This window comes from Mizuhopecten yessoensis, unplaced genomic scaffold (genome assembly GCF_002113885.1).
Source record: "Mizuhopecten yessoensis strain PY_sf001 unplaced genomic scaffold, ASM211388v2 scaffold715877, whole genome shotgun sequence".
Taxonomy (NCBI): Eukaryota; Metazoa; Mollusca; class Bivalvia; order Pectinida; family Pectinidae; genus Mizuhopecten; species Mizuhopecten yessoensis.
This window is the reverse complement of record NW_018479836.1, coordinates 4,065-31,590: the sequence shown is the minus strand read 5'-3', so window position 1 is coordinate 31,590 and position 27,526 is coordinate 4,065. Positions and strand designations below refer to the sequence as shown.

General features: G+C 34.1%; 1 protein-coding gene across 3 annotated transcripts; it reads left to right on the top strand.

Moving 5' to 3' along the window:
- Window positions 1-622: 622 nt before the first annotated feature.
- On the top strand, window positions 623-24,228 carry LOC110441334. Of its 3 annotated transcripts, XM_021484448.1 has the most exons (6): window positions 623-713; window positions 12,216-12,380; window positions 15,108-15,441; window positions 16,039-16,153; window positions 20,775-21,123; window positions 22,466-24,228. In XM_021484448.1, the coding sequence occupies exons 3-5, from the start codon at window positions 15,132-15,134 to the stop codon at window positions 21,085-21,087; spliced, it is 738 nt and encodes a 245-aa protein (XP_021340123.1). In that variant the 5' UTR covers window positions 623-713; window positions 12,216-12,380; window positions 15,108-15,131; the 3' UTR covers window positions 21,088-21,123; window positions 22,466-24,228. The 3 variants fall into 3 exon arrangements, with proteins under 3 accessions (XP_021340123.1, XP_021340122.1, XP_021340124.1); XM_021484447.1 differs by lacking the exon at window positions 12,216-12,380; XM_021484449.1 differs by lacking the exon at window positions 12,216-12,380 and having other exon boundaries at window positions 15,047-15,441.
- Window positions 24,229-27,526: the final 3,298 nt, after the last annotated feature.

Below are 27,526 nucleotides of genomic sequence, written 5' to 3'. Positions count from 1 at the left end.
ACTTATATCTGTCCATACAGACACACTATAATGATACAACAGTAAGTTATATAGACTCTGAATTCATTGATTGGTAATAGAAACTTATATATGTTTCAGGACAATTGTAGAGCGTCATATAACGAACAAGCAAATGACTTTTTATTTGATGTCGTACTGAGCCAAGCTATACGGTGTAAAACACGTATAATAATTGTTTAGACCACCTCTATAGACAAATATTACCTTGAACTAAGTGACCTGCATAGTAAAGAATTTAAAACGACATTTTTCCTGTATCAAATTTGCATTTATTTTTATTTTTATGCAAGTGTCAAATTTTACTTGCGATTGATCAACACAGCTCCAAACTTGTTCCACTGCATGAAGGGAGTTATCTCCCTTGTACCTTTACATTAGGGCTGTCAAATGTCTAAATGTATTTATCAGTAATTAAGTTATAAATCTGCGATAAATTGAATTAATTAGATTAATGTAAAGTTTGTTCCACCAAATGTATATATCTCAACAACTATGTAATCGTTATAACAATTTTTGATACACAATTGACTCTACACATGTAAAGCCTGTAATGCTCGTTTGTAGCGTCATAATTATAATCTATTAATACATAACGAGGAATTATGGGTAAGTTCCCTTAAACTGAAACGTCCCTATTAGACTAACGACTGGAACTCGTCAGATATACATGTACATGTGTTTGCTGCAGTTTGGTATGTTTGTTACAGTTATTAATAATTACATTGTTTTGTTTTCTTAAAACATTGAGATATTTTTCACCTTAAAAATCTAATTTTATTCTGAATGTTTTTTTCTACTTTCGTTTCTGAGTACTATTTTATATATCGTGTCTTAAAAATCAGCCTTGTTTACTTTTGATATGCAAGAATATTATCTCGATAATATTTGTAATTTTGCAAATTATTGATATTTGTTTTCTTAGTTATAGTTAGGTCATTGGCATTGATGTTAATTTAGCATTCAAATTTTCTACTTTCGTTTTTGAAAAATATTAGCTTTATTTTTATGGATTTTATCAACAATATTTTAAAGTTATACACTACATCGATCAGTAACAACTTCTCAATAGAGAAAAAAAACACGCTTGTAAATGTCTATGCTACTAATTATATAGTTACTGTCTGGTCTGTTTATGGTGTTGCCTTGTACAATACCAGGTACAATACTTTGATCAGGTTGAGATATTCCAAATAAGATATAGAGGTAACCTTTGACTGTAACCTTTGACTGACCTTTGACTGTAACCTTTGACCGCACCTGTTTGTCCACGTACACAACTATAGTAAACCAGACAGCCGGAATAGCCTGGGTGATGTATGGTGTTTACATTTCAGGGAGTAAAAATAAATAAATTACAGACAATTGTCCCATATATTTCCCAATTAAGTACAAAGCATGGTCCACAAAAGTTTCAAAATATTTGAACTGTAAGCTGCTTTACCTGAAGATCTAAGACTTTAAAGATGTCGGTTTTTGTGTGTGAAAACCGATCTCTCTAGTAAACTCTTCCAACGGGTTGTACATTGATGTAAAATATGTATATATAAAACATGCGTGACGTGTCTGGCAGGGTATGGCACACGGGAACAAACCCAATGGAGTTGCTATATAGGTCACGCTTAGCGTCCCGGTATTGTATCGCGTTAAAACTTCATGTTGGAATGTAGTTGATCACTTTCATAAAATACCATGATTGTTATTATATATTCGGGTATAAAATACCATGATTGTTATCATATATTCGGTTATAAAATACCATGATTGTTATCATATATTCGGGTATAAAGAGGAGAAGTAACAGTATTAAACAAACCAGTGTAAAGGATAGAAGTCTGGTAATGTAAAGGTGGCAGTAGCTTAGTAATTAAGATGATATGTTTTAATTTTTAGCTCTTTTTTTTCCAAAATAATTGGCAAATGGTAGGTTTAGGAAATGTTAATAAGCCTTTTCCATTTTTTCCACTCATTCTGGATGTTAATGAGATATTTTTTGTCTTTAACATTTGCAATATGTTTTGAATATTGTAATGCTCTTTAATTGAACTTTTAATTCCTTGAATGGATAAAGGCACTTTAAGACATCTTGCCTTGTATATATATTATTTTATTATTAAAATAATACTATTGTCACCTTTATTTAGTCCATTACAGTTATACAAACCAAATAGAAATGTTTGTTTATTAAAATCAAATTGAATAATTAATACATCTAATAATAACTCAAAATTTTGTAAATGATTTTGTACTTTGTCCCATTCCCATAATACATGATCTATTGTCTCTATTTCTATGCTACACAGTTCACAGTACACTTTATCCTGTTTTGATTAGTTATTTTATCCCCATTTTCTTTTTCTATTTTTGGAATTATTTTTGAAGTATAGTTTCTGTTTTCGAGATTAAAAAAAAAAGTTATTTGGTTTTTCTCCTTCTTCAGCCCATTTAGCCTTTAGATCTTATAATGTTATCTCTTAATTGATGTAATCTAATATTTTCTAATTATTGTTTTTTCTCCTTTAATTTACCGAAGTCAATATTTTCACCCGATTCTTAATGTTTTATAGTATCTTTTAAATTGTTTTCTAAAAGGTTACGTTGTTTTTTCTTATGTGAAGCATATGAAACAGTTTTCCTTCTAATTTCTATTAATAATGTTTCTAAAAACAGCTGATCATCTATAAGGAATTGTATCTCCGAGTCCAGAATATTGGATATATTGTGTAGATTATAAACTAGAAGAGCATATTGGATTTTAATGTCTAAAATAGTTTTGTTTGTAATTTTAAGATAGTCTAAATCATGAAATAAAGAATTGTTAAACTTCCATAGTCCTTTCCCCTTCTTAAACACGTTAAACTTCAATACAATAAATGGTATAGAAAGGTCAGATCTGTATCCTGGCTCAATATATATATTTTTTTACACCAGGTTATTAGTTGTCAGAAACGAGAAAAAAATCTTACCGTGCTTGCTTTATTGGATTACTTCTTCTCCATGTATATCTTTTATTATCAGGAATCTGTTCCCTATAAACATCAACCATTCCTAACTCTTCTATTATTGATATTTTCTCTAGCTGTTTGATTACTGATATTTTCTTAACTTTTATTATAATCATTTTCAGGGTTTAATACTAAGTTAAAATCTCCACATATTATAAAACATTCATTTTTAAAAGTATCTATTGATTCTACTATGTTGCAATAAAAAGATGGAGTATCTGAATTTGGCCCATAGATATTTATAACTGTAATTTGTTTCCCTTCTATTTCTAAATCTAATGCTATAAAATTCCCAGTCAAATCCTTTTTAACCTTTAATACATTTACCTCAAAATTGCTATTAAATAGTATAGCAACCCCCCTCGAATTTGACCTCAGAGAGTTAAAGTAACAATCATATACCCACTCTGTCCTAATTATTTCTTCAATTTCTGGAGTAGAAAGAGTATCTTGTATACAATAAATATTAAAATCTTTACACCTTAAATATAGAATAAAAATCATTTCTCTTGGTTTTATCCATTAATTCCCTGACAATTTACCGATAATATTCTGATACCTTCCATTAACCGGGATATGTGCAAGGCCTACTGACTGGAACAACTAGTCTTGCAGCTGAGATAGAAAATAGAAGAAGGGTAAGACATAGAAAGAGGAAGAAGAAAGGCAAATAGAATAAATAAAATGTTACACAAAAATTGGGATTTGTATACAACTTAATTATATAAGAAAAAACCTAGTTTGGCCATCTCCATATCCATAAGTGAACGTACACCTATAAACTTTTCACTTCATATCATAGATAATCTCAATGAAGTCGCCCACCGATCGTAGGGTTCTTTATACTGATGCTAATAAAAGTGTCATTGCAAAAAACAACTATTATATACCAATGCAAAGGGATTTGTTGTTGTTTTTAAAACAGAAATTTTGTAAATTTGTGTAAAAATAATATTAAACTGATCTCGTATGAACTTATAATAAATCTACATGATATTTTCTTCAATGCAATTTGAATGCCTGTCGATATCATGGTGTATGTTACTTCATGTTACCCACACAATGTGTTACCATATGGCTGTTCCCATAATGTTGTTTATGTCACAGCATGACTGTTCCCATCATATTGTGTATGTTACTACATGACTGTTCCCATCATGTTGTGTATGTTACTACATGACTGTTCCCATCATGTTGTGTATGTTACTACATGACTGTTCCAATCATGTTGTATATGTTACTACATGACTGTTACCATCATGTTGTGTATGTTACTACATTACGCTTCCCATCATGTTGTGAATGTTACTACATGACTGTTCCCAGCATGTTGTATATGTTACTACATGAATGTTAACATCATGTTGTGAATGTTACTACATGACTGTTCCAATCATGTTGTATATGTTACTACATGAATGTTAACATCATGTTGTGAATGTTACTACATGACTGTTCCCATTATGTTGAGTTTGTTACTACATGACTGTCCATTATGTTGAGTTTGTGTTACTACATGACTGTTCCCATTATGTTGAGTTTGTTACTACATGGCTGTTCCATCATGTTGAGTTTGTTACTACATGGCTGTTCCATCATGTTGTATTTGTTACTACATGAGTGTTCCCATCCACAACATGATGGGAACAGTATTGTAGTAACATTCACAACATGATGTTAACATTCATGTAGTAACATATACAACATGCTGGGAACAGTCATGTAGTAACATTCACAACATGATGGGAAGCGTCATGTAGTAACAAACTAAACATAATGGGAACAGTCATGTAGTAACATACATAACATGATGGGAACAGTCATGAAGTAACAAACACAACATGATGGTAACAGTCATGTAGTAACATACCCAACATGATGGTAACAGTCATGTAGTAACATATACAACATGATTGGAACAGTCATGCAGTAACATACACAACATGATGGTAACAGTCATGTAGTAACATACATAACATGATGGGAACAGTCATGAAGTAACATACACAATCTGATTGGAACAGTATTGTAGTAACATACACAACATGCCTGTTCCCATCATGTTGAGTTTGTTACTACATGGCTGTTCCATCATGTTGTATTTGTTACTACATGAGTGTTCCCATCCACAACATGATGGGAACAGTATTGTAGTAACATACACAATATGATGGGAATAGTCATGTAGTAACATACACAAAATGATGGTAACAGTCATGTAGTAACATACATAACATGATGGGAACAGTCATGAAGTAAAATACACAATATGATGGGAACAGTCATGCTGTGACATAAACAACATTATGGGAACAGCCATATCATACACAACATGATGGGAACATTCATGTAGTAACATACACAATATGATGGGAACAGTCATGTGGTAACATACACAATCTGATTGGAACAGTATTGTAGTAACATTCACAACATGATGTTAACATTCATGTAGTAACATATACAACATGATTGGAACAGTCATGCAGTAACATACACAACATGATGGTAACAGTATTGTGTATGTTACTACATGACGCTTCCCATCATGTTGTGAATGTTACTACATGACTGTTCCAATCAGATTGTGTATGTTACTACATGACTGTTCCCATCATGTTATGTATGTTACTACATGCCTGTTCCCATCATGTTGTGTATGTTACTACATGACGCTTCCTAGCATATGGTGTATGTTACTACAATACTGTTCCCATCATGTTGTGTATGTTTCTACATGACTCTTCCTATCATGTTGTGTATTTTACTACATGACTGTCCCATTATGTTTAGTTTGTTACTACATAACTGCTCCCATCATGTTTAGTTTGTTACTACATGACTGTTCCCATCATGTTGTGTATGTTACTACAATACTGTTCTCATCATGTTGTGTATGTTACTACATGACGCTTCCTAGCATATGGTGTATGTTACTACAATACTGTTCCCATCATGTTGTGTATGTTACTACAATACTGTTCTCATCATGTTGTGTATGTTACTACATGACGCTTCCCATTATGTTGTGTATGTTACTACATGACTGTTCCTATTATGATGTGTATGTTAATACATGACTGTTCCCATCATGTTATGTATGTCACTCCATGACTGTTCCCATCATGTTGTGTATGTTACTACATGACGCTTCCCATCTATGTTACTACATGACTGTTCCCATCATGTTGTGTGTGTTACTACAATACTGTTCCCATCATGTTGTGTATGTTACTACATGACGCTTCCCATTATGTTGTGTAGGTTACTACATGACTGTCCCATTATGTTTAGTTTGTTACTACATGACTGTTCCCATCATGTTGTGTATGTCACTACATGACTGTTCCCATCATGTTATGTATGTTACTACATGCCTGTTCCCATCATGTTGTGTATGTTACTACATGACGCTTCCTAGCATATGGTGTATGTTACTACAATACTGTTCCCATCATGTTGTGTATGTTACTACAAGACGCTTCCCATCATATTGTGTATGTTACTACATTACGCTTCCCATCATGTTGTGAATGTTACTACATGACTGTTCCAATCAGATTGTGTATGCTACTACATGACTGTTCCCATCATATTGTGTATGTTACTACATGACGCTTCCCATCATATAGTGTATGTTACAACATGACTGTTCCCATCATGTTGTGTATGTTACTACAATACTGTTCTCATCATGTTGTGTATGTTACTACATGACGCTTCCCATTATGTTGTGTATGTTACTACATGACTGTTCCTATTATGATGTGTATGTTACTACATGACGCTTCCCATCATGTTGTGAATGTTACTACATGACTGTTCCAATCAGATTGTGTATGTTTCTACATGACTGTTCCCATCATATTGTGTATGTTACTACATGACGCTTCCCATCATGTTATGTATGTTACTACATGACTGTTCCATCATGTTGAGTTTGTTACTACATGGCTGTTCCATCATGTTGTATATGTTACTACATGGCTGTTCCCATCATGTTATGTATGTTACTACATGCCTGTTCCCATCATGTTGTGTATGTTACTACATGACGCTTCCCATTATGTTGTGTATGTTACTACATGACTGTCCCATTATGTTTAGTTTGTTACTACATAACTGTTCCCATCATGTTGTGTATGTTACTACATGACGCTTCCCATTATGTTGTGTATGTTACTACATGACTGTTCCTATTATGATGTGTATGTTAATACATGACTGTTCCCATCATGTTATGTATGTTACTACATGCCTGTTCCCATCATGTTGTGTATGTTACTACATGACGCTTCCTAGCATATGGTGTATGTTACTACAATACTGTTCCCATCATGTTGTGTATGTTTCTACATGACTCTTCCTATCATGTTGTGTATTTTACTACATGACTGTCCCATTATGTTTAGTTTGTTACTACATGACTGTTCCCATCATGTTGTGTGTGTTACTACAATACTGTTCCCATCATGTTGTGTATGTTACTACAATACTGTTCCCATCATGTTGTGTATGTTTCTACATGACGCTTCCTATCATGTTGTGTATTTTACTACATGACTGTCCCATTATGTTTAGTTTGTTACTACATGACTGCTCCCATCATGTTTAGTTTGTTACTACATGACTGTTCCCATCATGTTGTGTATGTTACTACATGACTGTCCCATCATGTTGTGTATGTTTCTACATGACGCTTCCTATCATGTTGTGTATGTTACTACATGACTGTCCCATTATGTTTAGTTTGTTACTACATGACTGTTCCATCATGTTGAGTTTGTTACTACATGATTGTTCCATCATGTTGTGTTTGTTACTACATGACTGCTCCCATCATGTTTAGTTTGTAACTACATGACTGTTCACATCATGTTGTGTATGTTATTACATGACTGTCCCATCATGTTGGGTATGTTTCTACATGACGCTTCTCCCATCATATTGTGTATGTTATTACATGACTGTCCCATCATGTTTAGTTTGTAACTACATGACTGTTCACATCATGTTGTGTATGTTACTAAATGACTGTCCCATCATGGTGTGTATGTTTCTACATGACGCTTCTCCCATCATATTGTGTATGTTATTACATGACTGTCCCATCATGTTGGGTATGTTTCTACATGACGCTTCCTATCATGTTGAGTATTTTACTACATGACTGTCCCATCATGTTTAGTTTGTTAATACATGACTGTTCCCATCATGGTGTGTATGTTACTACATGACTGCTCCCATCATGTTTAGTTTGTTAGTACATGACTGTTCCCATCATATTGTGTATGTTATTACATGACTGTTCCAATCATGTTGTATATGTTACTACATGACTGTCCCATCATGTTTAGTTTGTTACTACACGACTGTTCCCATCATGTTGAGTTTGTTACTACATGGCTGTTCCATCATGTTGAGTTCGTTACTACATGACTGTTCCATCATGTTGTGTTTGTTACTACATGACTGATCCCATCATGTTGTGTATGTTATTACATGACTGTTCCCATCATGCTGTGTATGTTACTACATGAATGTTCCTATTATGATGTGTATGTTAATACATGACTGTTCCCATCATGTTATGTATGTTACTGCACGCCTGTTCCCATCATGTTGTGTATATTAATACATGACTATTCCAATCATGTTGTGTATATTACTAAATGACTGTTCCCATCATATTGTGTCTGTTACTACATGACTGTTTCTATCATGTTTAGTTTGTTATTACATGATTTTTCCGATCATGTTGTTTATGTAACTAAATGACTGTTCCCATCATATTGTGTATGTTATTACATGACTGCTCCCGAGATGTTGTGTATGTTACTACATGACTTTTACAATCATATTATGTATGTCACTACATGACTGTTCCCATCATGTTATGTATGTTACTACATGACTGTTCCATCATGTTGAGTTTGTTACTACATGGCTGTTCCATCATGTTGTATATGCTACTACATGACTATTCCCATCATGTTGTATATGTTACTACATGACTGTTCCCATCATGTTGTATATGTTACTACATGACTGTTCCCATTATGTTGAGTTTGTTATTACATGGCTGTTCCATCATGTTGTATATGTTACTACATGACTGTTCCCATCATGTTGTATATGTTACTACATGATTGTTCCCATCATATTGTATATGTTACTACATGACTGTTCCTATTATGTTGAGTTTGTTAATACATGACTGTCTATCATGTTGAGTTTGTTACTACATTGCTGTTCCATCATGTTGAGTTTGTTACTACATGGCTGTTCCATCATGTTGTATATGTTACTACATGGCTGTTCCCATCAACTACATGAATGTTCCTATTATCTGTTCCCATCATGTTATGTATGTTACTACATGACTGTTCCATCTATGTTGAGCTTGCTACTACATTGCTGTTCCATTATGTTGAGTTTGTTACTACATGGCTGTTCCATCATGTTGAGTTTGTTACTACATGGCTGTTCCCATTATGTTGAGCTTGCTACTACATTGCTGTTCCATTATGTTGAGTTTGTTACTACATGGCTGTTCCATCATGTTGTATTTGTTACTACATGAGTGTTCCCATCATGTTATGTATGTTACTTCATGACTGTTGAGTTTGTAACTACATTGCTGTTCCATCATGTTGTGTTTGTTACTATATGGCTGTTCGAATCATGTTGTTTATGTAACTACATGACTGTTCCCATCATGTTATGTATGTTACTACCTGACTGTTCCCATTATGTTGAGTTTGTTACTACATGGCTGTTCCATCATGTTGAGTTTGTTACTACATGGCTGTTCAATCATGTTGTGTATGTTACTACATGGCTGTTCCCATTATGTTGAGTTTGTTACTACATGACTGTTCCCATTATGTTGAGTTTGTTACTACATGGCTGTTCCATCATGTTGAGTTTGTTACTACATGACTGTTCCATCATGTTGTGTTTGTTACTACATGACTGTTCCCATCATGTTGTGTATGTTACTACATGGCTGTTCCCATTATGTTGAGTTTGTTACTACATGACTGTCCATTATGTTGAGTTTGTTACTACATGGCTGTTCCATCATATTGAGTTTGTTACTACATTGCTGTTCTATCATGTTGAGTTTGTTACTACATGCCTGTTCCCATCATGTTGAGTTTGTTACTACATGGCTGTTCCATCATGTTGTGTTTGTTACTTTATGACAATTCCCTTGATGTTGTATATGTTACTACATGACTGTTCCCATCATATTGTCTTTACTATATGTCTGTTCCACTCATTTTGTGTCTGTTATTACATGACTATTCCAATTATGTTGAGTTTGTTACTACATGACTGTTCCCTTCTTAATTTTTTGCATTTATTTACAACATTACCGTTCCCACAAGAAAAATAACAAGTCAATAATATCTGAGACATATTCTAGCTCTGTACAGGTTATGAGCAATGTTTGTAAACACGAGTATATATAAACAATTTTATGCTATATTGTTTACAAAAATACACACTTCACTAATACCAAGTTTCAGAGTGTTTGAAATGTTTAACTCACACCTATTGTTCTGTACACATTAGCAAAATCACAGGTATGTTTTGTTGATCTACTCTCCTCAACACTGTGTGGAGATACTTATTATATTCAGAGACCTAAGGGACCGCCGACTCCCAATGGCGGGAAAATATGTTACCGATTTCGCAGTGCCCTCACCGGGTGTCATACAATATCAAGGCCGGTAACTCGTACCGTCTATTCGCCATTGGTAAACACTCGAGTGCTGTCGATAGAAATTTTGTTAAGCATCGATTTCACACAACATGAATTAAACGAACTGTTTGAGGTATATGTGTTATTCTAATATTATATTCCCACACCTGAAATAGAAAAAAAACAATACCTAAAGCATTATTCGTGGTCAATAACATAATGTTCACGAAGCAGCCGAGTCGGTTTTTTTCAGTTTTTAGTCTTCGGTTTCACTTTCACTTCACCGGTCAGGTGCCGTTCTGGTGATAACCTCTTGTGAGAACATTCGCCTATTTTGTATGTTAATACTTGTCCACAATATATTTGTAATCAATGCACCCACATGTACAAGCTCACAAGTACACATGCCGTGATGATGATGGTTCCCTTGTTGACTCACTCTCTGGTTCTGGCCCAGGTCCTGGACAGCAATATAAATAAACCATCTTGGACACGTCCCGTGTATACTTTAGGCCATGTTGCTTTATGTTTTCAAAATTAATCATAAGAATAAGAAAGCAGATATTGATAATCAGATTATTGTTTTTGTTGCACATAATCTCATAAATTTATAATATGAAATTAACGGTAACAACTTAAATATAACATTTTTGTCTTCTCACTTATTTTTTATGACATACAGCTTCATACTCAGCCTCTAACAAACATGTGACATCATATAAAATTATAATAATGTAAACAAATGAGTCATTACAATAACAAGTACCGTGTCATCATTTGAAGTACAAAGATATACTTTTTAAATTAAATAAAAACAACTAAATCACGACCACATGTTTACCTATATTACACTTGTCACTGTGCAGAGGATTCCACTAAAATTGCATACAGGTCTGTTAATAACAGCCAAATCCACCCTTGCCGTATATAATAAAAGATTTTAATATTATAATAATAATGGACGTTATTTACCCTCGGTTACCATCTTGAGCCATCAGTTCTTTTTCAGAGATGGCCGAGCGGGAATAGTATTTAAACAATATTTTCCTTTAATTTACAGGAGACGGGGAATTTTATTATTTATACCTACACAGGTTTTTTTTATGATGGAGAAAACAATAGGACTGAGAAAACCATCATGTCACCAGAGAGATCTAGCAGGAATCTCTATAGACATCCTAAACACTATATCGGTCTATTGCTCTCTGGCGGTCACGCACCACTGAACTACCTTGTCCATGCATTATACCACCGAACCACTGGGACACCCGAAATATTGACTTTTGAAAGTATACATAATTACATATCTGATAAGTGATTTATTAATTGACCTGTGAACAAATTCCTGGTCAGGTCTGTATAGTTGCATGTGAACCTTTAAAGTTATCGCTAAAAGTCAATAATTGTACTATAATGTTGTATTTGCACAGAATTATAAATAACAACATTCCAATAACTTTCTACATGTATCTCTATTATAGCAGGAATTTGAATCAACCACTGATCCCGTCGACGACACCTTGCCCAAAGAAAAAGCGAAAAACATAGTGAAAGTTGATCGTGACCTAGTAAAGAAAGTCACTAACCTCGTCATAGTTGACCCCATTATTCCTGACAGCATTAAGGAGATCATACTTCTATCAACCGTAAATATTACTGTATACTGGGAAACGTCTGCCCGGTATTAACTTTTGCCCACAATGGTAAACACAACACTAGGACTAGCGTTTGACGACAAAGCAATATTTTATATATATATATATATATAGACGATGGCAGTGTGTAAAGAGGTATGGCGGAAGGAAAACATTTTGGGTACAAAAGATACAAAACCAATTGAATATGAATTTTGAAACTGCTGAGAAATTAGGTACAGTACATTTCACCTAATATCACGTCTGTTAATGTCTATTTTCGGTTATTATCATGTTTTTTTGATGCACCGTTTTTCCTGCTATTTAATCTATGCAATTCAATTCTTTTATTATCACCTGATTTTATGTTGATTTCTCTTAATATCACTTTGTTTTGGCCACTGCCACAAAAAAAATACAGGTAAATGGTGGTAATGATCATTTTGCTACTTAACAATATGNGGGCAGTCTAACATCTGTAAACTTTTCTAATGCCAAGTGTGATGTATTCTTTCAACTAATTATAACATGTGTAACTATCTTCGATTACACACTTGCAGCAAATATCTAAGGAAATTAACCCATAAAAAGATGTTACTAGAGAAAGAACAGTATATATATCAAGATATAGGTAAATATTTACCAAGTCTCATGTTTACAATTGAATTTGATGCAGAATACCAGCCAAACACTTGTATGCCTACATCACTACTGCAGTAAACAATCATAATTACAATCGTACTGATCGTCATTTTGCTACTTAACAATATGAAATGTAACTGCGTACTGAAATGAAATACAAATAATAAATTTATTTCTATACTTATATCTATATTTCAACTAGGGTAAAGAACAAGGTTAGTTACAAAATATCAATCTTCTTCATAGAGCCACATCACTTAGGCATTTGACTAAGTTCACTTCCGGTTTTGAGGGTTGAAAAACATCAGGAAATATGTATTCTGTTTATGTCATGTTTCGGTTAATATCATGTTTTTCTCTGACAAATGAGAAGTGATATTAAGAGGAATCTAATGTATTGCTAATATGATACTGCAAATATAGCCAATTTTTTTTACTTTCAACACTTTCCCATCCGAGGACCAACTTTGAATAAACCTTTTGTGACCGTGATGTAATTTGCAAAAACAAATCGTATTACGGAAAAGTGGTCCTCCTTTGGGAAAGTGCTCAAATAATGAAAAACAGGGGTGATCAAGTTTCTCTGAACTGCGAACGGTGTTTCTCGGGTTAAATCAGTTTGTAATTGCCAATATCTATATGTTATATGTAGCCGAATGTGTAACGCAGTTTACTTGCGACTAGAAAATAAACGGTGCAGGTTCGAATCCTCCTTTAGTTATTTTTTTTAAAAATATTTAGGCATGTGATCATATTCCTTAATAAGGCAATAGTTTGTTTTTTTAAATCGATGGAACTTTTTTTTGTTTTCATTTTAATGACATACCTATTGATTTACCAGTTTTATTAGTAATAATTTCTTTATTATTTAGTTTAGTGCGACATACTTTTATCGAAGCATGTCAACAAATCCCTGTATACGTGTACAGGACAGCTACGCTTTGTAGGTAAGACTAATTTTGATGAAATTTATGAATTGTTTTACCCTCCAACTGGCAATAGTAATTATGTCAAGTGCTTAAACACCAACAAATAATGCCGAAATACCAAATATGTGGTCTATTTATAATTATCAATTTTTAGACACGGGATTCCGATATTGCTACCTGTATAAAAATACCTGAGGACGCGTCATAACAGTGCACGGTTGGATGAGCGCACTAGCGTAACATAGCTTTAGGGAAATGGGCATAGCAACCCGCCATATCTCTTTAACACTGGGCGAGAAAAGGATTGTATCATCACTTATGTGAGGGCTTGTTTACTGCCGAGCGAACGTTTCCCCGTATACAGTCAGTAAAAAAGGTTCTCATTCAGTGACATTATTTAAATACTATAAATTTATACAATATCAAAAGAAAAAAACAATCATTGTATTTTATTTTTATAATCCTAAGTTATTCATCAACAAGTAAACAAATCATATTTTGATATTAAACCTAGACTTTTTCAATCATGTAATAGAAGGCAACTTGGCTCAAAATGGGCCGAACAAATGTGCATGCTGTCAGGGTTTAACCCCGAATCACACCGACTTACGGCTGCTATCAATGTTGACCGCCATTCTGCATCTTTGGGAAAGCCAAAGTAATTAATACTCTGTCCCAATTTCTTAGTGGAGTACGACAGTGTTTGCCACCCATTGTTTTACCCCTGGAGCAAACCGGAATTTGCTTCCTATACCACCCGGTAGGGGCGCTGCGAACATCGGGAAGCTCCTTGGTTGATTATAGAGCGTGACGTCATGGAGTCGGCGGTCCCGTTAATTTAGGTCTATGTTATATTACAGCAAATTATAAATAAAATAACAAGTTAATAATATCTGAAACATGTCATTTATTCGATTAATACATGTACTGGCGTATATTGTTCCACAGGTTTAGGACCTGAACATCCTGTGTCTAATTTAAATCCTATTTACATACAAAGGATAAAAAGAGGAGTTGCTGTTATTGGTTTTTAGATGCTCGATGATATTACGAAAACTGATTTATATAAGTTTGTTTGGGGTTTTTTGATATTATATTTTTTTTCAGTTGATATGAGAGAAAAAATGGCAAATTGACTGTTAAACACGTGCCATTCGGGTTGTTACAGATATACTAAGGAAAATTTCACAGAATGGCGTCTGAACAAGTGAAAGATCTTCATAATAAAATGGTGGATACTATAAGCGAAATGTTAGTTTATAAATCTGACTGCTGGGATCGTCTTCTTGGCAAGTTAAACAATAGTCCACTGACCCCGAAAGACAAGGGGTTAATCAATTCCATACAGGATCTGTTTGAAGGTCTCATGGATAAGGAATACATCGGATATGGTGACTATGAGAAATTGAGGAAAAAAATGAGTGGAATTCACAACCTTGCGGCAACTGAAGTAATGAAATATGAAAAAAGGATACAGAGACAGATTGAAATGGATGAAGAAGGTAAACACAACATCCAGATCATTTTTGTTCTGTGCCATTATGTTATATGCAGATGTAAATGCTGTACCAATCTAATTAAAATTATATCTTCACATCGCTCCCGTTTTCTGATATGTCGCGTTGAAGATCACGGGAGCGATGTGAAGATATAATTTTAATTAGATTGATGCTGTACCAACTTGTATTTATATAATAAGTTCAGAACAGATAAAATATAGTTTTTACTTAAGCGATAAAAACGTAAAGGTTGTTTGTTTTTCGCGACTACATGTATTGTTTTGAGATTATGCAATAAGTTATTGCTCGATTCCTACATATACATGTATGTATGTAGATATTATATGCGTTATATATTATTATATGGATTTATTAAAATTCCAAACGACACTGAATAAAATGTATTACTTCCTCTTTCTGTAAACTACTTTATTCCATTATTTGGCATAATTTGAGAATAATTATGTTCGTGGTCGTAATGTTTAATACCGGTATATTTTGCGCTCCAACTTATAGTTGTATTCCTATTTGTAACTGTGAGCGTTTTCTATACAGGTTTTCGTATTCATGTTATTTTGAACATTGTATTTTTATATAAAGAATCACGGAAAATCGGGAAAAGAAGAAGGTCGGAAAACGAAGAAGAAACTGGACGAAGACAGGAAGACCACAGAGCGAGGAAGAGAGTCAGACGTGAATCTTTAGGTTCTAACAGGTGAATAAGGTTACGTCAAAGGTTTTCTTATCAACCGTAGTCTAGATATACAACATACTAGTTTCAATTACAGTTTATTTATATATTTAGTTAATCATTATATGATTGCTTTATCAAAATATTATGAATATACTAAATTATGTCGTATAACATTTAACATAGATCTATATTCGCTGGAGTAAAAGTTGAACTGATAAAATTAGTGCTGTTATTAAGTAACCGAATCACATTCATGCGCAGCGAAATGGTCAAACGTTAATCCCCCAACAAGGTCCCCACAAGTTACTGATGATATATATTATGTAATGAATTTCCCTAAACTGAAAAGTATGGTAATGTGTACGTAAAGCTGGTTGGCCCAAGTGCACTTTTTATTAATGTACTCTTTTATTTATAAAAGTAGAACTTTTTATTAATGTACTCTTTTATTTATATAAGGAGATTATTTCAAAATATACAGATGATTTTTTTTCTTTTGTCTTGTTTTAAATACACATGAACATGTGAATACCAATACTTGTATCTATGCAATTTTTAGCATTATTTGACGATATTTATCAGTCGTTTCTTGCGAAGAAAAAATGTATATCCTTATAAAAAATCTGCAGTGTTCCTGTCATGAAAACTAAGTGATGCTATGATATTAAAAGTAACAAATGATATCTCTATATATTGACAGAGTAGCCGTAAACGCTCGTTATAGTTAGTAATAGTCATTGTTTGTTTATGGATTTGAATCAACAATATCATAACAAGAACATGAACAGGTGTGACGACATCTCATCTAAGTACAGTAATATCACCTCGTAACTTCTGTGTTGTGTCTCAAATCTCCCAGCTAATTAACGTAAGCTGTATCAAACCCTTAGCTTTCTACACTCGATGCCATTTTTATATTACATTAAGACTTGGACATTAATATTCTATACTCTTATAGAAATGGCTTTATATAAGTTGTATAACTTGTGTCTAATCCATTTGCATTATGGCAATAAAACAGGTTTAAATCAAATCTCTCTGGCTAAAACAGTATATGACCGGTTCCTTCTGCTGAACAAAGCCAGACTCCCCTATCGTACCGTACTGCGCCACATCTATCCCGAATAGACAGCACCACACATGTCAGTCCCCGAAGCTACAGTATATTCTAATTATCTGTATGTACAGTTAGGCAGTTCAGTTTATGTATCCAATATCCACGTAACCCCTTACATTGAATTAGCTGAGAGATTGATTTATGTTAATTATACCTGTAATATATCATCCCATAATGCCGGCGGGGTCATCCTCCGTCAGTTATTTGCCCCGTACCTTTGCCCTAAACCAGCATGTGCAGTAACGCAGTTTGGCCAATATGAACTTCAGAAATAATTTACTCTAGTAACGAATTCCAAAACCAACACAGCACCTTTGCTAACCACTCTCCCACCATCAAAGCAACATGCTTTGTTTCAGTTTAGTGGAGAGCACTTTGTCAAAATACAAAGTACATATTTATACAATTGAAGTGTGTAGTGTTTTAGTCGCAAACAATATTTTCTCGTGAAAGTCGTAGACATTGTTGTCTTCCGTTATGTACAGTATACTCTATAACCTGTACCAAAGTCGTGGACATTGTTGTTATTGGTATGTACAGTACAGAGGGTTAGGGTTAAGACATTCTTGTTATTGGTATGTACAGTACAGAGGGTTAGGGTCAAGACATTGTTGTTATTGGTATGTACAGTACATACCAATAACAACAATGTCTTGACCCTTACCCTCATATACTGTACCTACAACTAACAACAATGTCTTAACCCTACCCCTCATATACTGTACATATCAATAACAACAATGTCTTACCCCTACCCCTCTGTACTGTACATCCCAATAACAACAATGTCTTAACACTTACCCTCATATACTGTACATCCCAATAACAACAATGTCTTAATCCTAACTTTCATATACTGTATATACCAATAACAACAATGTCCTGACCCTAACCCTCATATATTGCACATACCAATAACAACAATGGCTTAACCCTAACCCTCATACACAGTACAGAGGGTTAGGGTCTAGACATTGTTGTTATTGGTCTGTACAGTATATGAGGGTTCGGGTTAAGACATTGTTGTTATTGGGATGTACAGTACAGAGGGGTAGGGTTAAGACATTCTTGTTCTTGGTATGTACAGTACAGAGGGTTAGGGTGAAGACATTGTTGTTATTGGTATATACAGTATATGAAAGTTAGTGTTAAGACATTGTTTTTATTGGTATGTTCAGTATATGAGGGTAAGGGTCAAAACATTGTTGTTATTGGTATATACAGTATATGAAAGTTAGGATTAAGACATTGTTGTTGTTGGTATGTACAGTATATGAAAGTTAGGATTAAGACATTGTTGTTATTGGTATGTACAGTATATGAGGGTTAGTGTTAAGACATTGTTGTTATTGGTTTGCACAGTATATGAGGGTAAGGGTTAAGACATTGTTGTTATTGGTATGTACAGTATATGAGGGTTAGGGTTAAGACATTGTTGTTATTGGTATGTACAGTATATGAGGGTTAGGGTTAAGACATTGTTGTTATTGGTATGTACAGTATATGAGGGTTAGGGTTAAGACATTGTTGTTATTGGTATGTACAGTATATGAGGGTTAGGGTTAAGACATTGTTGTTATTGGTATGTACAGTATATGAGGGTTAGGGTTAAGACATTGTTGTTATTGGTATGTACAGTATATGAGGGTTAGGGTTAAGACATTGTTGTTATTGGTATGTACAGTATATGAGGGTTAGGGTTAAGACATTGTTGTTATTGGTATGTACAGTATATGAGGGTTAGGGTTAAGACATTGTTGTTATTGGTATGTACAGTATATGAGGGTTAGGGTTAAGACATTGTTGTTATTGGTATGTACAGTATATGAGGGTTAGGGTTAAGACATTGTTGTTATTGGTATGTACAGTATATGAGGGTTAGGGTTAAGACATTGTTGTTATTGGTATGTACAGTATATGAGGGTTAGGGTTAAGACATTGTTGTTATTGGTATGTACAGTATATGAGGGTTAGGGTTAAGACATTGTTGTTATTGGTATGTACAGTATATGAGGGTTAGGGTTAAGACATTGTTGTTATTGGTATGTACAGTATATGAGGGTTAGGGTTAAGACATTGTTGTTATTGGTATGTACAGTATATGAGGGTTAGGGTTAAGACATTGTTGTTATTGGTATGTACAGTATATGAGGGTTAGGGTTAAGACATTGTTGTTATTGGTATGTACAGTATATGAGGGTTAGGGTTAAGACATTGTTGTTATTGGTATGTACAGTATATGAGGGTTAGGGTTAAGACATTGTTGTTATTGGTATGTACAGTATATGAGGGTTAGGGTTAAGACATTGTTGTTATTGGTATGTACAGTATATGAGGGTTAGGGTTAAGACATTGTTGTTATTGGTATGTACAGTATATGAGGGTTAGGGTTAAGACATTGTTGTTATTGGTATGTACAGTATATGAGGGTTAGGGTTAAGACATTGTTGTTATTGGTATGTACAGTATATGAGGGTTAGGGTTAAGACATTGTTGTTATTGGTATGTACAGTATATGAGGGTTAGGGTTAAGACATTGTTGTTATTGGTATGTACAGTATATGAGGGTTAGGGTTAAGACATTGTTGTTATTGGTATGTACAGTATATGAGGGTTAGGGTTAAGACATTGTTGTTATTGGTATGTACAGTATATGAGGGTTAGGGTTAAGACATTGTTGTTATTGGTATGTACAGTATATGAGGGTTAGGGTTAAGACATTGTTGTTATTGGTATGTACAGTATATGAGGGTTAGGGTTAAGACATTGTTGTTATTGGTATGTACAGTATATGAGGGTTAGGGTTAAGACATTGTTGTTATTGGTATGTACAGTATATGAGGGTTAGGGTTAAGACATTGTTGTTATTGGTATGTACAGTATATGAGGGTTAGGGTTAAGACATTGTTGTTATTGGTATGTACAGTATATGAGGGTTAGGGTTAAGACATTGTTGTTATTGGTATGTACAGTACTGAGGGTTAGGGTTAAGACATTGTTGTTATTGGTATGTACAGTACAGAGGGATAGGGTTAAGACATTGTTGTTATTGGTATGTACAGTATATGAGGGTTAGGGTTAAGACATTGTTGCTATTTGTATGTACAGTTTATGAGGGTTAGGGTCAAGACATTTTTGTTATTGGTATGTACAGTATATGAGGGTTAGGGTTAAGACATTGTTGTTAATGGTATGTACGGTATATGAGGGTCAGGGTTAGGGTTAAGACATTGTTGTTATTGGTATGTACAGTATATGAGCTTTAGGGATAGGGTTAGGGTTAATACACTGTTGTCTTCCGTTTAATCATTTGATGCATTGTTCAAATAACTAAAAATATTGTAAATATGTACAGTATATTTAGTGATTTTGTTCGCCTGCATATTTCGTTAGGCATCAGATAAATATTTAAAGGAATCTTGCAGTTTATTCTTAGCAAAAAAGCAATAACAACCGATTGTTGTTTACCGCCAGGCATTTGGTTTTATCATCGCATTCTACCATATTATAAATATTGCTTTTTAGGACAGTGACAAAAGATGAAAAACGGAAATTACACGGCGATATGGTCCGAGAACTAAACGATGAGCTTGGCAGCGGTATGGTAAAAAATTGGGCATCATTCAAAAATAACATGAAATATAAACTGGATTTCGGTGAAGCTGTACTGGGGGATATCACTGATATGTATAGCGCCTGTAAAGAAATGATGGCCAAAGGAAAAATCGAAATTGGAAAATACGATAAGCTGATAGAAGTTGTGGAAGATGTCGACAAGAAGCTAGTTGATATCATCAACAAGTACTTAGAGAAGATGGGTATCGAATCGACCCCATAACGGAGGCGCACAAGATCTGATTCTTTGCAGATGACCGTATGTATTCACAATATACTGTTTTACAAATCCTCCAACTCCTTGCTGACGTTGTCTTGATATGTATAGTGTTTATCAACGCTTTAACTGTTGACTAGTTTATAAACAAAGCGTTCATGTTTCTATTGAATATCAGTTACAGTTCATCTTTTGAGTGAAATATAATTACAGATCTTTACCTTATAGATGGCATAAGTCATCGCATGTGTTGAAATATAACGTGTATGATCAAGAAAAAAACCTCTTTGGATGCCACAAAATATCTTAAAATCATCAAGAAGTACTGAATTGACAGCTTTATTTTTACCTTAAACCAATCATACATGTACTTATGTAACTTAGTGATTCTTTTTTACCTTAAACCTATCATACATGTATTTATGTAACTTAGTGATTCTTTTTTACCTTAAACCTATCATACATGTATTTATGTAACTTAGTGATTCTTTTTTACCTTAAACCTATCATACATGTATTTATGTAACTTAGTGATTCTTTTTTACCTTAAACCTATCATACATGTGATTATGTAACTCAGTGATTCTATTTTAGAAAATGCCTTAATTTTTCGCTTGAATCACGGATTAATCGTGATCAGTAACATGATATATATTGTATATATTATCTTCGAAAGTCTAGGAGTCACGCTCTCTTCCTATCCCTAGACCACTTAAAACGTTGTAACGAAAAACAAAGTCTCTGTACCTACCACTTCGTGGAGGATACCAGAAAGCTAGTTTGCTCTTCTAATGTACGTTGAAATCACCGTACGGCTGCGTTACGGTTAAATTAACCGTCTTTGAAGTTTGGGGTTTGTTCTTCTGTAACATTCAAAGGAAATTGTTATTCTAGCGATCGAACAATTACTTTTACAGGAACAAAATCAAATAACTAACCGCGTGCCTTCAATTTTTGTTATGACATATTCCAGGGGTGCGTAGAATGTGAGCTAACTGCTTTCATTTCGAGGACGCAAAAATCCCAATTTGCAATAAAACTGTTTTTAGGGAAAGCAGCCCTACATACTCTCCTCTCTTGACATTCCCTTCTGAAACTAATATACAGTGAAGGGCAAGGCAAATCCGTCAGTTGGTGTATTGAAGCTGAACGGGGTAGCCGTATTTTTTAGCAGATTTTGAGAAATAAAAAAAAGTCTTCTAATAATAAAATAAAAAACGTGTCTTGAATATGAATAGAAAACTCTATATTGTTTTCTGAACTGTTTCAATATGCATGGAAAATGATTAACAGTTTATGCAGCATATCAGTATAATTTTGACAAAATATCTGATGCAGTTTGAATAGTAAAATATTCATTTTAGCTTTCAATATCTCTCAACAGGTTGCCAGAAATATTGGATATCAGCGGATTTCAAATGATGTGATTGACGTAATGTCCGTTTGAAGAGGTATTAAAATATACCACGTGGTTAGCGCCAACCGTCCGGTGTGTTTAATGTCTTTGATCCACACCATACATCACCAGGAAGTCTCATTATTATACTTCAGATATTATTGTACATACTGCAACAGTTGCGAACTTGGTATCTTTAATGGCAGCTAGCTATAAGTGATAAAAGCTTAGTTAGATAAAGCATGGTGTGACTTCGGTATACATTGGTGATCTCGATAAAGATAAAGGAAGCGAGAAGACGAAGTCATGAAAACAAAGGGATCAGCCCAACTTCTCTGGACAATAAAGATACATTTATAGCTTAAATCTCATTAGTGTTTGGACTGTTTAATAGATTGGAAATTTACGTTAGGTTGCCTTTTAACTTAAAAGGTCTTGAACAACTTGGCAAAGATCATCTTGTTTTCCCCCAAGGTAATGTTTAGTGATCATAAACTGAAAGTGCGTTTCGAGATTTTGTCAATGTTTGGCTTTTAAACCCTTTTGTTGCACAAAGCAACCAAATCCTATTTAAATCAAGCTTTTGGATGCCAGTCGCGTTAGTTGTTGCTAACAAGACACTGATAAAACCTGGGAGATTCGTGCTGCTTACTAAGCACTAGATGATTTAAATAGGTATATGGTAATTTCGGTGTTTTTATTAATGACATTGCTTTTCTTTTTAGCTTTGTTTGTTTGTATCTGCACATATGTATACACACTCATGAGGGTCGCCTGCGTAATTGCTATTTTTATTATACACCAGTGCATTGAGTGACTATCATTTTATTTTTGTCAAGCGTTACATGTTGTATAAAGTAGTAGGTTTTCATCTTTGAAAATTGTTTTATAATGCATAGATTTTTCTTGTCCTATTATTGTCTTAGAGACAAATTTGAGTATGTTTCGGGTACCTCGCAATGCTCTCCGTCAAGCATACTAAAAATAGATAAAGTATTACCGATACACAATCTTACACCATGGGAATTGTGTAAGAACGCGTACTTAAGAAATAAAGCTTCCTATACAAACACACAAATTGACTTACGGGAAGACATGGGACCAGACGACCACAAAAATGTCATAGATGCAGTGCATGGAATGGACACTTATGTGTGTTGTGTACCGGCCTCACAAGTACATATCACGTGCTTACACAAATTAAAAAAGAGTTACGCTCTGTCGAATAAATTAATATTGCAAAGGTAGTGCTCTTACTCTGTGAAAATAGTGTTTTGTAAAATATTCCTATGAAAATGCATGTATATGTGCACGTGAGAACGCCATACCAAGCGATAGTTTCTGGTTACATACCTGACATTTTTATATACCATGTATAAGCGGGCTGTGGAATGATGTTCCGTGTGTACATGATTGAGAGCAATTTGGTTACAAAAAGGAACAATAAATGTTGGCATTTTTCTGTTGATACAGTTTTTATATCATAACTTTCATTTTTGATATATGTTAAGGTAGCTAACTATCATTGTGTACATGTTATCCCCTTGCAGAAAGTTCCGATATTTTTTCAAGGAAGACAACTCTTATCAGGTTCATTTTTTTGGTAAAATGTAAAATAAATGAAAAATAGAGCAACTGTGTATCTTTTATTCAAGTTTTTACTCATTTTGTACGAAACTGTATATCATGTTTTCTAGTAGATAGTCGCTTTTATCCATACAATTTAATAAATAAAATAATTAACTTTTTATATTGTGTTTTATATATTTTGTTATCAATAAAATATTTGTAGGGTTAATTAGCAAAGTTTATTTTCATATTTTATTGTTTTTATACTTCCAAACAATGAAACACACCCACAAAATGGAAAATTTTAAAATAGACAAAACCTGGGTTTTTTTGGCATTTGTTTAAAAAAATGAATGTTTAGATTTACAAAAACAATTCTTTACATTGTTGCATAACCTATAAATGAACGTTTTAACGAATTTTGCTGGTTGCCACAGGGTAGAGCCTTGCTAATAATTACAAAGATCCAAATGAGAAACGTTTCTTTCCGGAACTTGATGCTACATGTAACAGAACATGATACCTTTTCAACAAAAAGAGAATGCATGCATTGTCCATGTTCTTATACATAATCGTTTGGCACAACTTATTTTAGGTAACTGTTAATAGAAATAGTAAAACGAAGTCATAATTCGAACTCGGCATCGATGAAACTAACAAAACAAGAACAAAGACAAAAATGCATGGTAACCCTTGATAAACGTACTAGATAATTACAAGTTAATGGTCTTGTGCTTTACCAACATCTGTCATGTAACTTTAGGTCAAAGCTAAGCCACGTCTCGCTCTGAACGAAGGAACTGGGATAGTGTGAACATCGATATTCGTATCACATATAAAACACTTAGAGTTAGGTTATCTTCTAAAATAAATGACAACAGATTGCCAGGATCCTTGCAAATTAAACACTTGTTGTCATATATGATGTAAATTGGGACAGGCCTCGAGTAATTGTGTATACAAACGCTGTATCGGCATGCTATGATACGAAATAACATTATCATTTGGAATAATATATTCTCAAAACATTCTGTAGGCATTCTCAACCTCTCGGGTATAACCATACTTCCATGGAGTAATTGTGAATATAAACGCTATATAGATATTCTATGATACAAAATAACATTGTTGTGTGGAAAAAAAACACTTCTCAAATTATCATCTAGTCATTCTCAGCTTCCCATGTTTAACAATACTAACTATTCGTGGTGACGGGTTAATCACGCCACCCACACATATATAGGTGCTATATTCCGTCTTTGCGTATTGCAGAGTTATCTTCTCTTAGGAGCAGGTATTGATTGTTACGTCACTTGTTTGTGAGAGTAACGTCATCAATTTTTGCGAAAACGACGTAATTTTCTCACACAGGCCAATGACGTAACAATCAATACCTGCTCCCAAGAGAAGATAACTCTGCAATACGTAAAGACGGAATAGTAGTATTAAGATACTAATTATACATATGTAGCGAACGATTCAAACGCATTGATGACAGTTTCTATCTCTGAAGTGTTTTGCTCAAATTTAATTGGGAAAGTTAAGAATTGGATAATTGATCTATTCAGTTCAGGTGTCAAATCAAATTTGTATTTGGTGAAATAAAGATTGAATTTGTATAGTCATCTTGAAAAATAACTTAATGTATTATTTTTCTGAATTAATACTGTGTACATGTACCTTTGGGACACTGTAACGCTATTTTCCTGTCTACAATTAGTTCACGACCTACGCCTGCAGGCGTTATTAAAATATATTTCAATTATTTGACAACAATGAATTCATGCCCTGCGATTAAATTGCAAGAAACAATCTCAATTAATAGAAAAAAAATAGATTAAATTAAGAAGACAACATGAAAACATTACTTCAGCAAACGATGCGTCTTAAATGATTTTACGAAATGTTGGTTGAATCCACCAGCTACTTGAGTTTTAATGTCTTAATTTAGCCGTTCCTAATGGCCCTGCCCCGAAGACAACGGAGTGGTCACCGCTTGTGCGAATTAACTCCTAATTACTTTCGTTTTACGAAATTAAATCCACTAGTAACTTCAATGTTGTCACTGATTGATCCTGTATGTACATGCCCGGAAGACCCCTGAGGAGGTCACTTCATATTTGAGTATAAATTGTATTCCTTACCATCTTTGGATCGTTTTAAGACAGTATATTTTCGGAGAAGATGGAATTTGGTAGTCTTTTGCACTTAATGACTATCAATCCTAAGGCTCCTTCCAAAGACCTGTGGTTGTTAGCCTCTTCCACATTATGAATTCTGATCCTCGTCACCTTAGGATCATTTGTCGGAAGGTTGGTGATGATTCAAAAGTAAATAATAGAGGAGATGCCATTAGACGGTTTTGCATGCGGTGATCCCTTTTGACCCTGTTCTAAAGCCCCTAGTGTAGAGTTCAGCTTCTTCCTGAGTATATGTACGGATTATTTCATGCAATGGATACAAACCAATTGTAAGTATAAGAGGAAATGCCACTCGAAGGTTTTGCATGCGGTGATCCCTTACGGCCCCAACCCTCAGCCCCCTGGGGTTAACAACTACTTGGGTATATATTCTGATCCCAACCAAAAACTGACGACTTCACAAGAATCTAATTGACTTCCGAAGAGAAGCCAAAAACATTATTATTTACACGACGCACAACGACGGTTTAAAGGCAATCGCAATAGCTCACCTGATTGACTCAATTTACCTACAAACCCTAGTCTAGCATATATATAGACTCTCATACATAAATCAACATAAACCTCCATATAATAGATAATTTAAATATCTATGTTCTATGTAGATACAAACATCTGACATGTATGTGTGTTCTTGGTGTCAGGTTATCGTGTCGACCCTACCACGCAGTCTTTCTTGTATCGTTATATATAGAGGTTGTTAATATGCTTGTCAAACTCGAGTTGAAAATTAACTTATGGGAATGAGATAAAAAATATAAAATAACAATAATAAGTAATAGAGTGGGGGAGATGTTACATGTTCCTTACTAGTGAGAAAACATTGACAAACTCCTAGCAGGTTTGTTCCATGAATCAAGAGTAAGAACCCTTAAGTGCAACCCATGCTCTTCACATAACACGATCTTCTTAAACAAAGCCCTGCTTCTATGAACCATAGTTTGTTTAACCTTTAATACCACCATATTTTCTTTAATGGTTTCCTCTTTAAAAGATTCCTATGTAACCCTAGTATTTTAATACAGCCAACGATCTCAATTTATGGTTTCTTTTGCATACATAGTCATTGCTTTTATATATTATCACCTGAACGGATATTGTTCGAATGAAGCATCAACTCAGTCCCTGTGTCACAATACATATATGGTTTTGATCACCACTCTATTAATACCGCCTGTTATAACATTATACAGGAACATCAACTCAGTCCCTGTGTCACAATACATATATGGTTTTGATCACCACTCTATTAATAACACCTGTTATAACAGTATACAGA